Source organism: Cydia fagiglandana, chromosome 20 (assembly GCF_963556715.1).
Source record: "Cydia fagiglandana chromosome 20, ilCydFagi1.1, whole genome shotgun sequence".
Lineage (NCBI taxonomy): Eukaryota > Metazoa > Arthropoda > Insecta > Lepidoptera > Tortricidae > Cydia > Cydia fagiglandana.
The window spans coordinates 14,889,706-14,909,276 of NC_085951.1; the positions used below are offsets into that span (position 1 = coordinate 14,889,706).

A 19,571-nucleotide genomic window follows, 5' to 3' on the forward strand; every position below is an offset into this window, starting at 1 on the left:
CAAGTTTGCACCAACTTGGCAGCAACAATATGCGCCATCGCCTTATGCGGTTCATATTTTCATATGAATTTTGACTTTTGTGGACGGATGGACGTCGACGGACTATATAAAGTTGGTCAAGCAGATCTTGTCAGTAGAAAAAGGCGGCAAATTTGAAAAATGTATGTGTTTTAAGTATCTAATTTCAAGTTCACATATTAGCATTTTTTTTAGGATATTTCAAAAAACTTTGGCATAATCTAGACATTAGTCTAGCATTTTTTCAAAATCCAAGTTGGCAACACTGCATTCGGTTATGCTGAGACAGTTCGGCTTGCTTGTTTCTATTATTTTTTATTTACATTTAGAAAGAAGTTTATTTAATAATAGATTTAAGATTTTATTAATAAAGACTTTTATGGTAAAATATTGCATCTGTAAGTTATGTCAAATTTGTTACGAAAATGACTGGATTTGAAGACAATTATTTCACTGCGAATTAATATCTAGTTTTCACGAATAATTAATAATTAATCGAATTGAAAATGAGTGTTTACGTATTGTCGGATGATAGTGACCACAGTAACTATGGTGAGAATACTATAATATTAATAATATAATCAATTTTTCTAAGTTTATTTTAACTTATTTGCGGCATGTTACATTCAAACTTACGAAAAAAAAAGAAAAAAAAAATCATTCAAACTTTTTTCAGAGGACATCGATGTTATGAAGAAGTACGAAGATGATGCGAAAGAGGAGTGTGTTGATTTAACTCAGGAGGATTTGGAACTTGATACTGAACCGTGTAAGTTAGAATTTCGCTTACTTACTTTATATAATCAAGATATTAAATAAAATGGGTGTGTAATGATCGATATAAAAATAATTAATATATTTTCTGTAGATATAACAACATTTAATATAATTTCAGAAAATATAATAACTCATTTTGTATAATATACATTTGGTATATTATTAAAATCTTTCATATCATTTTGTATAATTATCTTTTGATATAACACTCATTTATTATAAAGATCATGTGATATAATGCTCATTTATTATACAAGTATTATTATATAAGCATTATTCGGTATAATATTATAGTAAAAGTATTTTTATGACGACATATGTGAATGTTTAACGCAGATTAGGTAGTGGTTTGTTTTGTGTAATGGGCGCAATTCTAACCTAACCTAACCTACTTTTCTGGTAGCGGTAGGTTTTATGTAGGGGTCGCAGTTCTTAACCTAACCTAACCTAGTATTCTGGTAGCGGTTGGTTTTGTGTAGGGGTCGCAGTTCTTAACCTACCTACTTAGTAAATAGCAGTTCGTTATATGTAAAAATAGTAGTTTTTTGTAGTGTGTAATAGTAAACGTGGAATTATATATCTAATACATTATATTAACAATTCTACTTTAGATGAAATAACTTTATATCATAAATTCATTATAGAAAATATGCATTATACTTGAAGAATGTTATGCTAAATGTTATTAGATCAATTAATCTTTATATAAAATGATAATTTATGTCATATGAAAATATATTAAGTGTTGTTATATCATTTAATAATTATACTAAATAAGCGTTATTGCAACTGATATTATAATAAAAATGTTTATAGCCATCGATACGCACCCAAATAAAATATAATGAAAAAGTTCACAATGCAAGTACCTACATGTAAAAGTCGTTTTAAATATTTGCATAATAAGAGTCATATAATCCAATGGATGCTCAAATTGCACAATAGAATATTGTACTTAGAGATGGGTAGTGAGTAAATACTCACGGGTAAATACCGAGTAAATACTCAGTATTTACTCAATATACCCGTATTTACTCGTTTATACCCAAATTGGTGGGTATAAACTATTTAGAGTGCTGAAAGGGGCATATAAATTTGAAATATAGGTGTATTTTGTAAGCCGCTACTGAATTAAGTACTCAAAATTGTAAGAAATGTATTTTTAAGAGGGGCACTCCATACATGTAACTAATTGTCACAAAAAAAAATTCAGAAACCACCAACGTGTTGCACATCATTAAATGGGTCTTTAAAAATAACTGGTATGTATCTAAGAACATTTTTGGATAAATTGAATATTTTGGAAAAAAAACCGTTTCGAAAGGCCAAAATAATGTTTATCTCTCTATAACTTTAGAACCAAAGTTCAGAAAAAATATGAAAACATATCGGGAGATTAGCCGTATAATAGAGTACAAAAAACAATATTTTGAACATCATCGGTTGAGCCATTTTTGAGTTTTCTTTAAAAAACCCTTAATAAAAGGTCGTAAGTGCCGCGTAAACACGCACTTTTTGCGCGACATGCAGTTATCTAGAACATCAATAGAATTTAAGTACCATATTTTTAAAGTAAATACCTTCTTATTTAAAACAAAATTGTTAACTTTGCATTATCACAATTTGACTCTCACTAATAATTACCTTTTTTCCTAAATTAAGCGTCCTATATGCTTTTTATTTTATAGATATTGTTAATACACGTTAGCACTCTTCAATAAAAGACAATTTTGTTCTTAAATCTCACTTTTTGAATATTTTATAAGCAATCGTTTTTACCCACCTAAATGAGTAAATACGGGTATTTATCGGGTGCTTTGAGTAAATATCGAGTAAATACTCAGTATTTACTCACCCCTACCCATCTCTAATTGTACTCGAAACAACCAACAAAATGTTGTACAAATAAAAAATTAAAACAATTTTTGGTCAAATGCTACAACTTTGACATTTTAAATATACTTATTAAAAACGGGTCACTCACATATTTTAAGTTGAAAAGCGCTTGACATGTTTCACTCCGTACTGGAGAGTGTCATCAGGAGCTTGCATTGATAGACTGGCGCAGACTGCGAGCCGCAGCCCTCAGCTTTGACATTGGCAGTATCTACCTTGCTAAAATCACCAGGAGTAACCTTCATAAAAAAACTTTTTCACACCACCTATTCGGAAAAGAGCTTTTGCTTCCCTGCTAGGAGGGATCAAAGTGGCACTTTTCTTCCTTGCTAGGAGGGATCAAAGTGACACTTTTCTGTTCAAGCACACTGTTCTTACATTCATTTGTACATTATTTTTTTAGCTTAAATAATCTGTTTTAACATCACATTGTGTCAACATTAAGATTTTTTTATTTTTTATTTTCCTCGTAGTTGATGTGAAAAGCAGTATGTGTCACACGGTATCAAAATTATTTCGTCTTGGGCGTTAACACTTGAATCCCTCATTACGCTCTCGATTCTACTTTAGAATCCATCGCTTCATTCAGGATTCAATGTACGCCCTTGACGGAAATATATCATTTTGATCCCTTGTAACACAAACTACTATTTCCATATTTCCACAGACCGGTCACCCTACAGCGACCCATATGAAGACCTGCCTCCGGTCCAGCTGAGCGGGCCCGTGGCCACTTTGAGCTCCGGGAGCTCTACTGTGCCAGTGGCCAGTCTAAGTTCTGGGAGTACTAACTCCTCTGGTACCAGCTCTAGCGGATACGGAGGGTCGGAATGCTCTAGCGGTAGTAAGAGAGGAGCTGGTGAGTTTTCTAAATATTTACTTTGAGTAAAGAAGTTATTACACAAATCTTTTCTTTCTCCCATTTTTTGCTGGAAGGGACTGTGATATGCCCCTAAAAAAATACTAAATGAAAAAGTAGATATAATTAGCCCTCATATTTTAACTTAATTTTTTTAATCTCACTTTGCTGAACATTAGCATCTTCTATATTTACTAGCCTCTGCTATTTAAATAATAACTGAATTCTATTATAAAAACTATCACCTTATATGTCTTGAATTAAAACCAAAATATTACTTTGCTAATCCGCGTAAAAGATAACTTGCTAGTCAATCAGTGCTAACCTGTTATACTTACTTGCTTACGCGGATTAGCAAAGTAATATTTTGGTATTAATTAATATGGATTTCCACAAAGTAACGCCTGATTCTATTCACTAGCATCCTCTTGATAATGATCATATCATATATCACGGGGTAAGGCTTTAACTCATCTAGATATTTCCTTTCTGTTTAGAAAGCAAAGATGCTAAAAGCAGGAAGAAAGCTGATGTGGAAGCCAAGAAGCAGAAGTTGGCTCAGGAGCGAGCAGCCAAGGCAGCTGCCGCTGAAGCCAACAAGGTCTACAAGCCCGGAGAGTGCATGAAGGTAATATTTTATTCTTATTATGCCGGCACAGGATAGAGACACGTGGAGAGAGCTGGAGGAGGCCTATGCCAAGAAGGCAGACTAAAATATTAAAAACAATGACATTAAAATATATTTAAAAAAAAAATTATTAGGAAAGATATTGAAACTAATATAATGATAAATGAAATGTGAATTTATGTAAATGCAATATGTACTAATTCTATTTTGGTCAATAAAGGCTATTCTTATCTTATCTTATGCCGGTCAACACAGAGCCACCTTGCATATTTATTTCATTATTATCATTTATTATATTTGACATTGATTTGTTATTTGAATATTTTGACATGCCTAATATTTTGTGATGGATTTATATACCATTGTATATAACTACTCCTAAACTATAATATTAATTGTAATTGAATTATTTGCTTTGTAAATAATTGCTTATGTATTCTTTTACATTAACTATGAACATTCTATTGAGAGATAAGTAAACTAAAACTAAACCAATCTTTCGAGGAAATAGTGTTAAAGTTTTCAAACCTTTTATTATTGTTTCAGTTCATGCACATAGAGATGCACCCATCCCTGCTCGAGCAATGGTACTGCGCTGACGTGAGCCGAGAGGCGAGTGCGGTCGGTGCCAAGATCGAGGTTATTAAAGACCTGTGCGAACCGGCCCTGGTCATGTGGAGTCGGAGGGTTCCGAGGGCGCTAACGGCCGCTAATGGACAGGTTGGTACTTGCTCCCATCCCATAGAAATCAGCGGTATCACATCAGCCGGAAACCGTAATGTATGAAACAGCCAAAATTTTTTCGGGATTTCAGCATTGGTCCCATAATAAAACTTGTCAGTATGTAAAGTCACTACGCAGAATATGGCTGGTGGTTAAAGGCGTCCCCAGACGGGAGACGGGGACAATTTTTCGCCAGTCTGATTAAATTGTCCGATCAAATCAAGCCGTGCGGACGCAAACGCCATTGGTCCGCCGAATTCAACCGCCGATTATGACCGATATTACCGATAAAATGTGGTGCGAACGCAAGAATACCAATTTGTGACGCTAGTATTCGCGTTTGGGGGCATTTCTGTAATGTAGAGCGCTTAAATATCACCAGTAATTTAAAATTGGTGAAAGTGGCCATATTGGCGTATGGTTCCGCACCACTTGATTTGATCGGACAATTTAATCAGATTGGTGAAAAATTGTTCCCGTCTGGACAGGCCTTAAAATTTCAACCTGTATAATATTTTAATGTTGTAGGTAGAACTATCGCCCGCCCGGCAACGTTGTGGCCGAGCGTTATACACAACCACAATGGCAGTCATATCGTCTCTCGTCCGCAACCGATCTCTATCGCCACATGTTAAACAAGCGGCAGTGCTTGCGGAGTGCGAAGTCACATTGGTGGTACACGGGGTTAAGGACTATTTTAAAGCGGCGAATCGGAGGCAGAATAGTAAAGATTTGATCACGGAAATTGAACTTGAAATGGCTTTGACAGGTAATCCATCCCCGTTATAAAGCGCGGTTTACAGCTTGGCAAAAAAGAGTAGAAATTAAAAAGTTGCACACTGTAGTGTCGTCCCGTTTTCTTATATAAATTGGTTTGAAAGGGACGACACTACAGTGTTGCCACTTTTTAAGAACTTGCATGCAATTTTCATTACATTGCGGTATCTGATCCAACTTATGAATGCAGTATACCTCAGTAGTCAGCTATTGGGGTTGGCCGAAGTATTTTACAGATGGCCAGCATTGGTTTTCCTGAAAATCCTAAGAAACGTGTCAAATTAATGTTTTTTTTTTGGAATTCTGTGGCTTGGGTGCTAGCGCTTTATGCCAAATCTCTTAGAACCAAACTAGAGGCAGATAAAACCTATGATGTTGCTATACTTTGCCTCACACGTGAATAAAATGCAACTTTGCTATCAGTTTTTGAACAATCAAGAGAGCCTTTAACAGTTGGTGTGGTTAAAATAAGTTTTTCTATTTCAGATCTGCTGGTGACCGCCGGGTGTGATGCAGCGTTGGTAGACACGCCAAATGAACTGGCTCTACTTATTGTACAATTCACCAAGGCAATAGCCGAGGAACCATACAGGTAAGCAATTGTTTATTATTTTGAATTATAAGATTTATAAGCTGTATCTTTCTCGCTCTCACTTATAGTTGCGTCCTTAACGGACATACGGCGGACAACATTCCACTAGATCGTGACTCTAGAAAATAAAAACCGGACAAGTGAGAGTCGGTCTCGCCCACCGAGGGTTCCATACTTTTTAGCACTTGTTATAGCGGCAACAGAAATACATCATCTGTGAAAATTTCAACTGTCTAGCTATCACGGTACATGAGATACAGCCTGGTGACAGACAAATGGACGGACAGTGGAGTCCTAGTAATAGGGTCCCTTTGGGTACGGAACCCTAAAAATAGACATTTCTCAATCGCTCGAATTTCCTTACTTACCTACTTAATTTTGGACTTTGGGGTCATAAAGAGTACTTACTTACCTTGTTTTGTTATTAAGGAAAATAAAGCGACGCTTCGACGAACAAGCCGAGTTCTACATGAGAGGTGACAACAAGAAATGCGTTCCTGTTGATAAAGATGGTAAGTTTTTAGTATATAATTTTTTTTTTTTAATTTAGGACCCTATATTTTGGCTTTATAAAATATAGAGAACTCATTAAAAAACAAAGAGTAGTGACTAATATAAATTATGTACATAAATATCTGCAATAACCTAGTGTTTTGTTACCAGGGAATGGAGCTAGTAGATTATGGCAGCAAATGATAGCTGTGCTTCCTGGATCCAGTTTAGAAACTTCTAGATCTGTCTGCGGGCAATACAAATCACCTCTTGCCCTTTATCAGGTAAATTTTATTTTTGGCTGTTTGGCAACAAGCTATTCCAGTTCCGTTGCCTTTTCTATTTCAGCTTATTAAAAAAAAACTTCAGTGTTGCTATTGCTTATGTCAGTAGTAGAAATGGTAGTTTTTAAATTATTTGAATTGTTTTGGTCGTTACAGGCGCTGCAACTTCCGAATGGAGTAAATGATTTGGCTGATATAGGAGTTTCAAGAACGGGAGTCCCCGGATCAAAAAGTCGTCGTCTTGGGCCCGAGTTTGCTAGAAAATTACGAATATTATTTACTGCTGAAGATGGAGACGTATTAATAGACTGATAAGTTATGTTGTTTGTAAATCATGTAAGAGGAATAAATATTGTTTTTACGTTATGATTTGTTTTCTTGTGTTTTTTTTTGTTAACATCCTTGAATGGTTATCATTATCACAGATTCTGAATTTCTTTGTATAAAATTCGTAGCAAAATTGCTATATAGTCGTACCATGAATGGTCGCCTTTAGTTATTTTATACTCTGGCAATAATGATCTTAATGTCAAAAAACTTCATAAACTTCAAAATAAGCAGATAACCATACATTTTATGTAATAATATCTTGAATCGCAATTAATATTAAGTTACATTACCCGTAAATGTGAAGAAATATCAAGATGTCTGTGTTTTTATCTAGAATTATATTAATTCCGACGCGGAGCGCGTTTGCTATGAACATTTCGCTAAAACCACTAGCGAACCTAACGTCGTTGAAACAGCACAATTCTCTTTACCAAGCCGGTATATTTTCTTTATCCCGTCAACTAGGAGTTAGAGGCTACAGTTCAGATTCTATACAGCCGGTGATAGCTTTGGAAAACGCGACTAGTCCGGTTAAAAAGAAGACGATATACAAGAAAGCAGTCTTAGAAGATGTTAGTAAAAAAGAGGGGCATTACTTGGCTTTGGCGTACGCGACTGCGAACGCGTATGACCTGAAGGGTCTTAAGGAAGCCCTGCTTGAGCAGAAGCTGTATGAACCTGGAACGTAAGAATATTATGTTTAATTTCAAAGATTTATCATGTATTTCATCATCATATTTTGTCACATGTATTTTCTTACCTACAATTTTTGCATTTAAGGGCCCCCCCACATCTAGCGTCTTTCGAACGTCGGTGTCTGTCGGCGTCTGGTCAGCGCTATGGAAAATGATGTCGCTGCGCAGTTGCGTCGACGCTGCGTGGACGTTGCATCGAGCAGCGGCCATAGAATTGTAGACGCCGACGCTCGAAAGACGCCAGATGTGGGGGGGCCCTAAACCAGTAAAGCAGTGCTCGACTGCAACATATAAACACAATAAAAATAGGTCACATTGTGTGGCAATGACTATACAATATTAACTATTTTTATTGCTCCTGTGTGCACACTGTATATCTGTGCCAACTTACCTATTTGGCTAATTACGTATTTAGGATTGATGTCTCATTATACTACTTTTATAGATTTTTATAGTCCATTGTTTCAAACTATTCGTAATTGGAAATTATGTCTGCAAATATAAATTGGCTAGTTGCCAAAAAACAATCTCTATTAATTTTATAAAACCGAAAGTAACTTTGTCTGTCCAATTTAAATACAGTTTGGTATGGATATAAATTGGGGCTTGGGATAGAAAATAGGATAGTTTTTTATCAATAATCTTCATCATACTGATTTAAACTTTCACGATTATTAAACATTATCAAAATGCACAACTAATAACTTAAAACTAAAACTTTTTAACTTAAATACGCAATTAAGTCCTGTTGTGCAGTTTGATAATCTTCATCATGTCAGAAGGTAGTGATTTATAATAGGATTCAAATGAATATTATGGTTGTATCTTTAAATTACTCATATAGAGCACATTGCCATAAGTGTAAATGCAACAAGGTAGCTTGTTCCCAAACCAAATTAGTATGGGAGAGCCTATTACCGTGAAATTGTGTGAAATTGTTTTATATGTTTCGCCGGATTCTCATACACTCGGATTGTGACATGCTGAAGTAAATCCGGCAAAACAGGAATACGGCGAAACAAAAATCAGGCGAATCGGGTACTAACCATCTGTAGTTGATTTAATCTGTGATTTCAGATTAAAAGCTCAAGAGATTGACGATGATGTGGTGATAGCGAATGCAGTATACACAGTAGGCTCGGAGCCGCGGGAAATAATTTTCTTTAAGGAGGGGGCTGTCGTCTTCTGGAACTGCACACAGCTTGAAGCCAGCAATGTACTGGACTTTGTCCGGAGGTTTGTTTCTATTTTATATACTTATATTGATATTATTTATGTGTTTTTATTGAAAAACACTTCAAATAAGTCACGGCAAATATGTAACAGTTATGAATCATATACCTATGATTATTTACATTCTTTTGCTTTCATAAGTATTTTGTTAATTATTTTAAAAAGCGTTTTAATTAAAAGACGTCAAGATCGCATATTATTTTTTTAATGCTAAAAAACGAACTATAAAGCAGTGCTAAACGACTTAGGCGCCAACCGCTAGAAGGTAGCTTTACGCATGGAACGCCACATTTGACAAAAGGTATTGTAGTAGTTTCTCAATTTCAATAAATTTAGGAGTTTATCTTGTTGTTTCAGGTATGAAATGGAGAGCTACCCTCGGGATGTGGTGGAAAGAGAGAAAGAAATCATGACATATGTGTACCAGCCCAATGCGTAAGTTGACACTAAATTCTGTCTTGTATTTGAGTCACTTTATTTGAATAACTATTGAGTATGATTATTATATTTTCTATTTCTATACTCATTATATTAATACTGGATGCTAATAGTTTTTTTTTGTATTTTCAGAAAGAAGTGCAATTTACAGGAGTCATATTTCGTCATGGCACCCAATAGAGATAACTCTTTAGAAAAATATACATTTAGGTAAGACATTTCCCCCATTGCCTCAGTTTTAGTACCCATATAATATGTTTCATTACTCATAAGAGATATGTGTCATTACTCGCATTATGACTGAATACTCTAATTTTGATTTCTAACACTCAATATACAGTGTGGAAAGATATGTCAGGCCCTGGAGGGAAACTACCTTAAATCCTTAAGTTGGCTCATTTTACTTAAAGGTGACATTCTTTTATTTTTAAAAAGAAACAAGACAAGACAAAACTATTTTTTTATACAAATTTCGGGGGGCACCCCCCCTTAAGTCAAAATTTTGCATCAAAAATCCGGTTGGCTCCCCTTCCTAAATCAATCTGTGAGTCAAAAGCAGCAACCCTGCAAAAGGAAATTCCATCATCATCATTTGCCGTATATCACACTTTGTCATGAGCACCACGGACTATGTTACGAGCAATGACGCCAATAATAAACTTTGTATTATAAATTATAAGCCTTGTTGTCTGTTTCAAAATTTAACCCAAGACGTCAACTGACGCGCGCGGCCACAGCCCAATATCAATCTACAGTGCATTCCAGTAAGGTTCACAATAACGCACCGCGCATGATAGGCGTGGCGTACAAAGGGTAAAATGAAATGTAGTTGGTCAAGCAGATCTTGTCAGTAAAAAAAGGCGGCAAATTTGAAAAATGTATGCGCGAAGGGATATCGTCTCATAGAAAATTTGAATTTCGCGCCTTTTTCTACTGACAAGATTTGCTTGACCATCTATAAGTGATAGTCGTATTTTTGGCAGTCACGCGATGGCGCAGTCGGCGCGGCTGGGCGCGTGGGAGGCGCGGCTGGAGGCGCTGGCGGCCGCCGCCAGAGCCCACACCCGCACCATGGAGCAGGACGGCACTACACATCTCGACAAAAAGGAGGTAAGCTTAGAATAAATTTAAAAGTGGAAAAATTACTGCAGTGGCAAAAATCTCGTCCTACCTGGCTAGTGGATGTCCTCTCTTTCTAGAAGCCCTGGGCCTGGGGCCCCTTCCATTTGGTCACCTTTTCTGTCCACCTCCGGACAGGACAGGCCCTACATACTTACATAAATTATGCATCCCTTTTACAGGTGGTCCGCAAGCTAGGCGAGTTGTTCTCCCTCCGGCATCGCATCAACGTGGAATCAGATCTCCTGGATACACCCGATGTGTACTGGGAAGAAGAAAGGCTGGAGCGACTGTACTCGAACACCGTAGCCTACTTCACCATACCCCGGAGGACACGGGTAACTATTTAAAATAATATAAATTGTGAAATATGAAATTTAGAATACCAATTAGGTTTTATCTGTTTTTAAAAGACCTGTTAAACAAGGGTATTCAAATATCAAATATCAAATATCAACATTTATTCAGCAAATAGGCTACAAGGGCACTTTTACACGTCAACATTGAATTTACATAAAAGCAAAAATAATAACATCAACAATTTTATAAAATAAAACTAACAATTCAATCTAACGTATTACAATTACTAAGAGATGTATATGGTCTCTTAATGTCGAATTACATACAAAATACAGATAAAAAAACACAAAAAAATCTATAATATTTAGAGGTGTAAATGTCTCTAGGTGTCAGAACTATAAGATTATATAGTTTATCAAGTTATCCTTAGAGATGTATAGGATCTCCAAGAGTCAATATCCTGTATAATTAATACATTCATTAAGAGAAAAGAAACATACGAGAACAGAATGAGGCGTCTCACTGTAATTAATTAATAAAAATTAAGTTACTAAGTATAATAGCTCGTGTTAGCTTAAACAGACCAGTCTCCACAAACAGCACCCGTTCACGAGTATGACGCGTATCTCAGCCATCGCCTCCCTCAACCTTCATTCGGGAAAGTGGCGACCCGATCAACGACGCCACCGTAAGCAAAGACTTTTAAGCGAGCATGACATGTTCAAGCTACCGGCCTATATTAATATTAAAATAGTAATAACATGTAGCTGTAAGACACGGCATTTTGTGCTCATATGTTACATAAAAAGACAATATAGCTTCACATAATTACTAGCCTAAGTTGACTTAGAGATGTAAAGGTCTCTAAGTGTCAGAAACATTAAAAATATTGGTATGTACAATCAAAAATAAAAATCAAATAAATAAATATGTACTTAGAGATGTATAAGGTCTCCAAGTGTCCAAAACTAAAATTAAATTAAACAATATAATCAAGCGAGAACATCATTGTCTCATGTGTCAATTCTACTGGACACTAGCATATTTAATTCACAAAGTAAAAAAAAATATTGGCACAAAATCATCCATTCGAACTCTTCAAATGGGCCTATTTAATTGTAATTAGAAAATGCCCCATCCGCCAAAAATCACATTCACAAAATGTCCTTCTGTCTCAGTTTTCTTTTTTGTCTAATAATACCATTTGTGGAGGTTGAGTGGAGGAAAGGAGGGGAGGCCTTTGCCCAGCAGTGGGACACTAAACCAGGCTAAAAAAAAATTTGCCAAGCCGGACATCAGAATCGGGGATTTTGCGAACGGGAATAAAAGCGAAAAATAAGATTTATCAATTCAATATGATATTAGCATATGAGGTTTTCAAAGGGACTTCATGCGCCCTTAGTTAGTAGGTACTATTTTATAGTCCCGGGTTCTGAATGCGCTCCAACCTTTAAGGTGGTTCGCTTTCCAAACAAAAAACAATTAATTAATTATACACTATTACTACATATTTATGTGCGCATCTGTCTAATTTCAAATGTTTATTTGCGCTAAATTGATAGTAAAACTTTGTTTTATTTTTATTCTCCGGGCGAGGATGTGGTAGGCCCAGACGGAGATGGCGGGACGACCTGGACGCATATCTTAACGACTGGCCGGAGATTGCCCAAAATCGAGACAAATGGAAATCAAGGGGGGAGGCCTTTGCCCAGCAGTGGGACACCGTATAAGCTTATAATATAATATAATATATTATTCTCCAGGTACTGAACGAGCGCCTATCCCACTGCGTGGAACTCCTCGAGCTGCTCTCCTCATGGGCGGCGGACCGTCACCACGTCCGGCTCGAGTGGATGGTCATCGCCCTCATCCTGGCTGAAGTCTGCTTCGAGCTGCTGCATGTCTTCGAGCGATACGTGCTGGACAGGTGAGGAACGGACCATGGGATGAAGGGAGATGGAATAGGTGTGAGCGGGATTGATAGTGCAGAAATAAGTGGTGTAGATGAGATGGAAGGTGTCAGTGAAATTAAAAGTAATGCGGATGCAATGAAACATAATATTGTAGGTGTGAGTGAAACAAAAAATAGTGAGGATGTTATGATACAGGCGATTGATAGTGTAGATGGTAAAAAGGTGCGTGAAATGAAAGACGATATGATGAACGTGAATATTGAAGTAAAAGAGGAATATATGCAAGTAAAGAGGATGAGAATGGCAAATATGGAAGGTATTGTGAGAGATGGAATGAAAGTGACGGATGGGACAGTAGCAAGAATTAATAATGTAAAAGGGATGAATGCGCTGGGTGTGATTGAAAAAGGTAATGATATGAAAGAAAAGCAAATAGAAAATAGTGATGGTATTGATGTAGGAGCCAACCAAATAGGATTAGAGAAAAAAGGGACAGTGAAATTGGCAACACCAGAAACAGTTGCAGAAAAGAAACCACCGACAGAGGTCAAAGTAGAGGCTATAAACACCGATACTGATATAAAACACGTCGACTTAGAACAAGCAGGTATAGAAAGATTAGCAAAAATGGAGCGATTAGCAGAAAACGAACGGCAAGCAAAGATAAAACGAAGAGAAGAATTAGATCGCGTGGCAAGATTGCAACGTATACTGGCTCTTGTGCGTGCGCCTGAATTGGACAGTGTGGCTAAGATGAAACAAGTGAATTTGGATGAGAAAGAAATAAAACGTGATGAGGATATAAATGTTTTAAAAGAGTTGAGTATAAGTCCAGAGCTCAATTCAAGTATAGATCGTTTGAGTGTAGATGAAAAACAACTGACCAAAGTGGAAACAGTAAATGAGGCACTGGCAAATAAGAAACAAATCGAGTATGAAGGAATAGCAAAGTTGGAGCGTATGTCGAAAGAGGAACGCATTTTAGAGATACACCGTTTAGTGAATTTAGAGCTTGAGGCAGAAGCTAAACTGAAAGCAGCAATTGAACATGCTGCACAATTAGAACGAGAGGCTGAATTAGAACGTGAGATAAAAATGAAATATTTAAGAGAATTAAATCTTAAAGCAGAGTTGGAGAAGGTAGAGAAAAAACGTTTGGCGGAAATAGAGCGTCAAGAAAAGATGAAACGAAAGGAAGAATTAGATCGCATCTCGGAAATAAAACAGGCAAAGTTGAATCAAACTGTTGAGATGAAACGTAAAGAGGAAATTAAACTTTTGGTGGAATTGGGTATTTTGCCAAGACATGAAGGTACTGAAAAGGATAGTGTGAGAAAGTTGGAATCAGAGGGAAAGGCAAACCTTAACCCAGAGATCGATATTAATTTAGTCAAAGAGGTCAAACCAAAAACAGATGTGAAAGAGGAAGTTGCGGATCCAGTGAAACGAACCATTTCAATATTAGAAATAAAAGAAGTGGACCCGATTGTAGATCTAGAAACAGGGGCTAATGCAGAACAGACGACACAGAAAGAAAGTGAATCAATGAACGAATTGATAGAAGATACACAAAAAGAAGCTAATAAAAATCAAGAAGCAGAAAGTAAGACAAATATATATAACGAGGCAAGAAAGAAACGTAGGGAGGAATTAGAGCGTGTTGCAAGATTACAACGCATAATAGCGACGGTACGCAATGCAGAGCCAAATGGCGTTACACAGGTAAAAATTGATGTCGATGTAGATAATACACCGGATTTGAAACACGCAGAAGAGATGCAACTATTAGAAGAGTTGGGTATTGTGCCAAAGAAGCACGTGACACAGAAAGAGAGTGAGATTGACGGACATGTGGAAAAGTTAAAGGTACAACCAAACAATTTAAATTCAGTTAAACAGATGCACCCAGATTCGGATGTAAAACAAGTTACAGAAGTAAAGGCGGATGTGAACATAAGCACTGAGCCAAATGCAGAACAGTTGACTGAGAAACTGGCTGAAATAAAAATGGGAAAAGCAGTAGAGTCAGAAAGAGAGGCTAAAATAAAACGTGCGGCAGAAATGGAACGCAAGGCAAAAGCAAAACATGAGGCAAAAATAAAAAGGAGAGAAGAATTAGATCGCATGGCAAATTTGCAACGTGTTGCAGCGTTGGTATCTAATGAAGAGTTCGATCATGTTGCAAACATGAAAGAAGCAGAATTGATACAAATGAAGGAGAATAAACGCGAAGAAGATTTGAAAGTTCTAGAGGCATTAGGTATTGTGCCAAGAAAGGAATCCACACAGACGGAAAGCGAGACGAATTTAAAAACGGCAGATAAAAAGGAGATTTTAACAAAGACAGAGAATACAACCGATGTAAAATTTAAAATAGATAAAGGTGGCGTTGATTTTGGACCTGCAAATGCAGAAAAAATGCCAGAGCGTATAGTAGATATGGAAACAATGACAGATAAAGAAAGAAAGGCTGTGAGGCAAGATGTCGAAAGACGTATAGTAGAGCTACGTGTAGTGCAGATGAAACGCGTAGCAGAGCTAGGAAAAGAGATGAAACAGTTGGCAATGATAGACGAAGACTTAAAATCGAAGCACAAAAATCTTAAGCAGATGAGCAAAAATGAGCATAAAAACAAGGATGTTACAGATGAATCTAAGCAGATAATAAAAGATGAGTATAAAATCGAAGATGCTAATAAATCTAAGCAATTAGAATCTAAACCGATGGTAGTAACTGAGCGTAATATCAATGTTACAGATGTTAAACGCATAAAAGAAAAACAATTAGATTTTAGTCTGGCAGAGATCAAAGGTATTAAACGTAAGGAGGATGAGAAGCCTTTAGTAGATTTAAACTCGGAGAAAGAAAAAGATGTAAAATGTAACGAAAAAAATATATTTACAGATTTCGAAACACCAGAGGTAAAACAAGAAAGGGTTGAATCATTAGGGATGAAAATTGAGAAAGGGTTGAAATCAACGGCTGTGCCACCCTTGATAGAAGTGAAGTCTGAACCAGTGATGGAATTAGTGGAGTTGAAACGTTCCAGTGAGATGAAAGCGGGAGGAATGGAGCGAGTGAGACGGCGCGATTGTGAGTGGGATGGACAAATGATGTATGTAGGTAGAGAGCGCTTATAATAATTTGCTATCATTGTTTCGAAATTAAGCTACTTATTTATAGAGAGTTAAAGCTTATAATGGCGTGAATAGGTTGACTGGTTATTCGCTCTCCACTATAGAGTTAGGTTATTCTAACTATATTTATGGTTATAGTTGTTATATTAGTCATATTCAAATATTTGTAGCATGTAAAACTTTGTACAATTTTCTTCAATTCTCACACATGTAATAATATTTATATGTTGTTGTTTTTGTTGTAAATGAAATTAATGTATATGTAACTAGATACGTAAGTACATACCTAATCTAATCTAATACCTTTAAACGAGCAATTCTTGGATATCTATATATATTTCGGGGATCTCGGAAACGGCTCTAACGATTTCGATATAATTTGCTATATGGGGGTTTTTGGGGGCAATAATTCGATCTAGTCGTATCTCTGGGAAAACGCGCATTTTGAGGTTTTATATGTTGTTCGTATAAGTAGGTATATGTAGTATATTTCCTAAATACGATGCCATTGTAGAAATAACTCTATGTATACTTGTATTATCTATAGCACATATAATTAATAGGATTAATGACTAATAAAATTGTAATAGGCTTTCAGTAAGTATCGTTAAAAATAAAATATAGAATGTAGTCTAATATTTGCTTATAATGTAGAATGTATAGTAGATTATGCATTAGATATAGGTATCTTGTTGAATATTAATAAAAATGTAAAAATAATCTATGTATTTTGTATAATTCCTTCCAATAGACCCCTATATTTATTTATTTATTTATTTATTTAGATATTTAATTCAGGCAACAAGGCCCATATTACAAATACCTTACAGACTAACATACATATATATTAACATACATATATACATCGAATGTACAGTCGGCATCAGATATATCAGGGCGGCCAAGGTGCTAACAAATATCTGAACACACTCCTATTATCGGGGCACTAGAATGCCAGTTCAGGTGTTTTTGATAGAGATGCAACGGATAGTTGTTGGCCGGATACTGGATATTCGGTCAGACCATCGGCCGAATAATCGGTATCCGGCCGCCGGAACTATACCTACATCACAGAATAAATAATAGTACTAGGTACAGAAGACTCACTCCCTAACAAAACGCGTCTGTTATGATCAGCACAGATATGGCCGCTAGGTGGCGACAGCGCCACGCGCGGCATATGGCAAACCCCAAAATTGGGGCCGAACGGATGTACTTTTAGCTACATGTAGTAGCATAGCGACGAAATCGCGGAGTGAGCCACGCCTGCCTACATTTCGGTTTTTCAGGTGCGCATTGTGTAGGTTTGACCTGTTTCCAAGTGAACGTTCCTGCGGACACACATTTCTATGAATTCTAGGTTCGAAATGAGTGCGCGTGCAAGTCAGTGGAATGTTTATTATTTTAAAACAATAAGTACGATGTGATTGTATCTTAAATCCAATTTTTTTACTCCGATATAAAGCAATGTTACTATCCGGTATCCGGCCGGATATTAAAATATTGGCCGGATAGGCCGGATACTGGATATTAAACGAATATCCGGTGCATCTCTAGTTTTTGAGCACCTTGGGCTCTCCGAGATATCTGATGATCCGTTTTATTGAGTTAGTGAAAACACGAAGTGATTTTCATAGACTTCAAAATAAATTCGCGATTGATCCGCTAAAAGTATGATTCAATACAACCTACGTAATCTCCTTTTACTCACTTAGGTTATCAAAAACAACCGAGCGGCGGCGAGGTCGCTCAGCCTTCGCGGACGAGTCGGAAGAGTACATGTTCCAAGATCTCTCCATATTGGATACCTGAGGAGCTTAGCCTCAGACCAAAGAGAATTGATTGTGAAAGAGATATAATTTAAAGGGGACGACTGACTAACAGTCCGCCAGACGATATCAGCCTGTCAGTTAAACGCAAAAGGTGATAGTCCCGAACACAGACAAAACATCCCCCAGACTGAGCATAGTCGCGCTACCCCCTCTGCCACGCATACGGTAATTTTACTCCATGTTCGAGTCGAAAGTATCTGTGTGTGACGTCCGTGTCTTTGAACGGACCAATCACGGCACGGGATTTCGATCACCTCGTCCCGCGCACCCCCGCATTTTTGGCATCATCGGTTGCATGAAATAATTGCTCTAAACTCGGTCTAGAGGATTCCTAGTCTATGGTCCCGAACAACTGACAGGCTGATATCGTCCGGCGAACTGGTAATCTGTGGGCCCCTTAAGAAACAAACATGGCCCTTTTTGACATCCAAAACAGATGGCGCTGTACTGCGCCATCTGTTTTGCGGCTACTGAATGTAGAACGTCAACTTTTGACAATCAGAGTTACTGCAAAATGTATGGTGCTGTGCCGGAGCTTAGAGCATTTAATAACTGGAGTCGCCTTTAAGAGCTTACCCCTCTGCCGAAAACCTTGCTCAATTTTATTGTGGAAATTTTTGTATGGACTGACATGGCTATTTGTACGTTACCTACGTAGAAATAGCAATACATTTGACGTCCCCTCCCCCGCAAAAATCGGCACACTGTTTTGTACAGAAAATGACAGCCATGACGTCTCCAGTTATTAAATGCTCTAAGGCCGCGAGGAACAGCGCCATCTCGTTTACCTGTCAAATTCAAAGCACGATTGTCTTAGATTTTACGTATCTTACTCAATCAATGTATCTTTGCCTCAGACTAAATGTAAATACAAGTGACAAAAAAGACTGAACAAGTGACAGAAAAAACACAAGTTTTTCTTAAGATCGTTAGATTTTATGTAAAATATAATAGATTACATAACTAAATAAATGATACTGTTAGAATAATGTTGTTTTAATAACAGTGGCACAAAACAGATAGGTACAGAAGTCAATCACATGTATGTACTTTACTTTTCATACCTACGCTCGGCGGTCGCTGTAGGGTTGCGAACTATGGCTTATACACAAAAAACTATCGTGGTAGTGGCACTCGTATCTATCGTATTGTATCTCGTACCTATCTAGTTGTTTGATTTATTGTTGAGGATGCAACGGGAAGAATGTAAATATAAATTAATAATAACATTAATAACTCAAATAGGTATTGAAATTTTAATGTCATTGTTATATTACAAATTTGTCACAGAAAATATCTTGCGATGATTTCGAGATTGGCGAAATGCACGATTAATATATTTTAAAGTGTAATAAATTCGCATTCTCATGTACAATGTAATAAATTCGCATTCGCATTCTCTCTGAAACCACTGCTAGCTAAAAAAACGACAATTCACCGTTTAATGTTGAATTTAAACAACCGTCCACTGTACAGTTATAATAACTTTTTGTTTTGTTTCTCCATTATTGCACAAAAAAGTTCACA

General features: G+C 36.7%; 3 protein-coding genes across 3 annotated transcripts; all 3 read left to right on the forward strand.

Annotated features, from left to right (window-relative positions):
* The first annotated feature begins 335 nt into the window (after window positions 1–335).
* On the forward strand, window positions 336–7,410 carry LOC134674297 (crossover junction endonuclease EME1). The gene is made up of 10 exons (XM_063532326.1): window positions 336–570; window positions 695–787; window positions 3,359–3,550; window positions 4,048–4,178; window positions 4,725–4,898; window positions 5,430–5,670; window positions 6,165–6,270; window positions 6,700–6,782; window positions 6,934–7,046; window positions 7,203–7,410. The coding sequence occupies exons 1-10, from the start codon at window positions 525–527 to the stop codon at window positions 7,356–7,358; spliced, it is 1,335 nt and encodes a 444-aa protein (XP_063388396.1). The 5' UTR covers window positions 336–524; the 3' UTR covers window positions 7,359–7,410.
* Window positions 7,411–7,579: 169 nt separating this feature from the next.
* On the forward strand, window positions 7,580–18,059 carry LOC134674682 (required for meiotic nuclear division protein 1 homolog). The gene is made up of 8 exons (XM_063532806.1): window positions 7,580–8,061; window positions 9,149–9,307; window positions 9,662–9,739; window positions 9,875–9,952; window positions 10,726–10,852; window positions 11,044–11,199; window positions 12,925–13,088; window positions 17,928–18,059. The coding sequence occupies exons 1-8, from the start codon at window positions 7,691–7,693 to the stop codon at window positions 18,022–18,024; spliced, it is 1,230 nt and encodes a 409-aa protein (XP_063388876.1). The 5' UTR covers window positions 7,580–7,690; the 3' UTR covers window positions 18,025–18,059.
* LOC134674681 (titin homolog) lies at window positions 13,079–16,932 on the forward strand. Its single transcript, XM_063532805.1, has one exon. It carries the CDS (start codon window positions 13,108–13,110, stop codon window positions 16,213–16,215), a length of 3,108 nt encoding a protein of 1,035 aa, XP_063388875.1. The 5' UTR covers window positions 13,079–13,107; the 3' UTR covers window positions 16,216–16,932.
* Window positions 18,060–19,571: the final 1,512 nt, after the last annotated feature.

Excerpts from the sequence above, each read along its gene's own strand:
- LOC134674297 (XM_063532326.1), top strand. The coding sequence starts at position 525 with ATGAGTGTTTACGTATTGTCGGATGATAGTGACCACAGTAACTATG. Across the intron at positions 571-694 it reads TAGTGACCACAGTAACTATG|AGGACATCGATGTTATGAAG; the intron begins GTGAGAATACTA and ends AACTTTTTTCAG. Across the intron at positions 4,179-4,724 it reads AGCCCGGAGAGTGCATGAAG|TTCATGCACATAGAGATGCA; the intron begins GTAATATTTTAT and ends TTATTGTTTCAG.
- LOC134674682 (XM_063532806.1), top strand. The coding sequence starts at position 7,691 with ATGTCTGTGTTTTTATCTAGAATTATATTAATTCCGACGCGGAGCGCG. Across the intron at positions 9,740-9,874 it reads TATGTGTACCAGCCCAATGC|AAAGAAGTGCAATTTACAGG; the intron begins GTAAGTTGACAC and ends TTGTATTTTCAG. Across the intron at positions 11,200-12,924 it reads CCATACCCCGGAGGACACGG|GTACTGAACGAGCGCCTATC; the intron begins GTAACTATTTAA and ends ATTATTCTCCAG.
- LOC134674681 (XM_063532805.1), top strand. The coding sequence starts at position 13,108 with ATGAAGGGAGATGGAATAGGTGTGAGCGGGATTGATAGTGCAGAAATA.